The 2,500-nt window shown below is 50.9% G+C and overlaps 1 protein-coding gene across 2 annotated transcripts in view; it reads right to left on the bottom strand.

The window, feature by feature from the left end:
• The window catches only part of Actr3b (ARP3 actin related protein 3 homolog B), a 96,214-nt gene that overhangs the window by 2,595 nt on the left and 91,119 nt on the right, over nucleotides 1-2,500 (bottom strand). For both annotated transcript variants that reach the window (XM_026789412.1, XM_005367449.3), the window contains one exon: nucleotides 15-140. In XM_026789412.1, coding sequence (XP_026645213.1) covers nucleotides 15-140 — 126 coding nt within the window. The remainder of the gene's footprint in view (nucleotides 1-14; nucleotides 141-2,500) is intronic.

Below are 2,500 nucleotides of genomic sequence, written 5' to 3'. Positions count from 1 at the left end.
CACACTGCCCCTACCTTTATCCTGCCCCCACTGAGCTCTTCACTCAGCTTCAACCTGGCGTCCACCACTCTTTTCAAGTCTCTCTGTAGACGACGTCCAAAGTCTCTAAACATCGTGGAGCCTCCAGAAAGAACGACATTCTGAAAGACAAAAGCAGATGGTGAGCGGCCTTGGGTGAGACCAAGCTGCCTGTGACTGTCCAGTAACTGCTCGCCAGCAGGCCTGCTTGTGTGACTAAGGCTGATGCAGATGTAAGACACTAACCGAAGCACCAGCTCTCCCTTCTCCCAGTCTGGCGGGGCTATCAGTAGCAGCACACCCCTCCCCACGTCTCTGAAGTCTGCAAAGAGTCCACAAGAATTCCTGGCAAGGAACTGTCTGCAAAGACGGCTGAGAACAGTAGTGATGTGGAGAGGTTGGGACGCTGCAGCTCCTGAGGTGAGTTACCTATCCCAGGCCAGCGTGAGCCCTCTCTGCAGAGCCATTCCTTGCCCACCTCTGTGCCAAAACTAAGATCCTGTGACTAATGGCTAAAACCCCTTGTAATCTATTAACTTAGAAGATGCCTAGCTTCCACCAAAGCAGAGCCAGCCATCAGACAGCATCTGGGGCTATAGAACAGCTCCCCATCACCCTGCAGCCACCTCTGATGTGCCCACCACCGCACTTTAAACTTGCCTTGACTGACGGCTTCCTTTGTTCTGTAAAACCATCAAGCTTTATGAAACCGCTTTCATGTTGGAACATGGAATCTGGGGTAACCTACATCTGCACTTCTGGGATATGGTCACTCAAATTGGGCTCCAGTTTTCTGTTTCCTTTAAGATGAGAGCTGTATTTTTTTTTTCATTTTGAAGGGGAATCAGAGACAGCCTAGCTGCAGAATCTTTCTGAGACATCGTCCTCCTTCCTCAGAGACCTATAAAGAGGGCCTCCACTCCTGCCTCATGAGTCGATTCTCCTCAGAGCCCTACCATGCCGTCTGGGACCTGACTCCTCAGAGTCCCCAACATGTCTGAGTGTCTATTGTGTCCCCTTGACTCTCTCATGTGAGACCTTTCACTAGCCAAGAGCCTTAGGTTGTATGCTGTCCTCATGAGCAGGCCACCAATGCCTCCCTCAGCACTTTCCTCCACTGTAAACAGCCGGAAGCACACAGCTACTCATGCCTGCGCTGCCCCATCCCGCTCACCCCGACCCCGGCAGAACCCTCACAAGAGCCAAGAAACCAGGAAAGCTGTGCTAACCAACATTGGCTCTTGAAAAATCACTAACATTGATCTTCAACTGTTTTGCCTTAATAACCAACCCCAACCGGGCCTTCTGTTCATACTGGAACCCCTTCAGAAGAGCGGCATGGGAAGAAAGCATATCAAATCACCTGGGGAAACATTTTCAAATGAACCCCCCCCCCCCCCCCGCCCACAGCTCACGAGAACTCCAGCTCTGTCACATGACTGCATCAGATGTTTGATGAGTGAGGGAGGGCAAGAATCATTAAACCGTCTGGCTGTTACAATGAAAGATAACAGTTCTATTCTCTCAGGCTACAGAATATTATTTAGGACAATGAAAGAGAAATTGCCCTCATTTAACTTTGTGACAGAAAATATCATTTGAGAAAACTATAAAAAAAATAAAAATCATCTTTCAAGGAGCCCCAAGTCCCCAACCTTGCCTTCTGGGATGCCGTGTGCGGCTGCATATCCTCAGCCAGAAAACCCTCACAAGTTTACGAGGAAGAGATGTCGTACAGGCCTAGGCCAGAGAGCCCAGGTTATGGCAGGTCTGCTCTGCTCACTGCTCTCCCATACCAGTGAGGGTCTCCCACACCAGCTGAGGCCACAGTGGCTGAGGCAGGGTTTGCAGAGCAGGTAGTAGAGACAGAGGCAGAAGAGCAGAGTCCTGCGAAGCCACCTCAGATCCGGTCTTCTGCCTTGCGACCTATTTCAGTTCCAACCTGAGTATTTGTAGAAAATTTCCCTCTAATAACCTGCCCATAGACTTGGGAAAGCCTACAGGAAGCCCTCACTGTTCCAAGAGCTTAGCTGAGGACCTTCAAGGGGCAACACATGACAGGCCATGACAAGAGTTGAGCCACAAGGCCATGCATGAGAAAGCACAGTTGAGTGGCCACTGCAGTCTCCAGCCAGATGTCTTTGGGAGGGTCCTGGAGGGCGCTTGCAGGTCAGATGTGGAACACTTCTGGGTAGAACCTTCCAGAGCTCTCCAGTAGAAAGAGGTCCTCCAAGGCCTGCCCTGACCATCCCTGGAGCTCTCCCCAGTTGTCCCTTCAACAGAGAACTACATTAAACAAGAGGTCCCTTTCTCATGGAGCCCACCTAGTAACAGGGGTGTTGGGCAAAGAAAACCACAAGTGTGCCATCTGGTCCTTGCTTGGGCTTGGTGGAAAGGCACCTGATAGTGGGAGCTCTGAGAGATCAGAGAGTAGGAGAAAGCAGGCTGCTGTTGACGCCTTTCTTAGACAGGGATTCTAGAG

Source organism: Microtus ochrogaster, unplaced genomic scaffold, assembly GCF_000317375.1.
Source record: "Microtus ochrogaster isolate Prairie Vole_2 unplaced genomic scaffold, MicOch1.0 UNK18, whole genome shotgun sequence".
Lineage (NCBI taxonomy): Eukaryota > Metazoa > Chordata > Mammalia > Rodentia > Cricetidae > Microtus > Microtus ochrogaster.
Note: the sequence above shows the minus strand (reverse complement) of the source record. Positions and strands in the feature narration are given on the sequence as shown.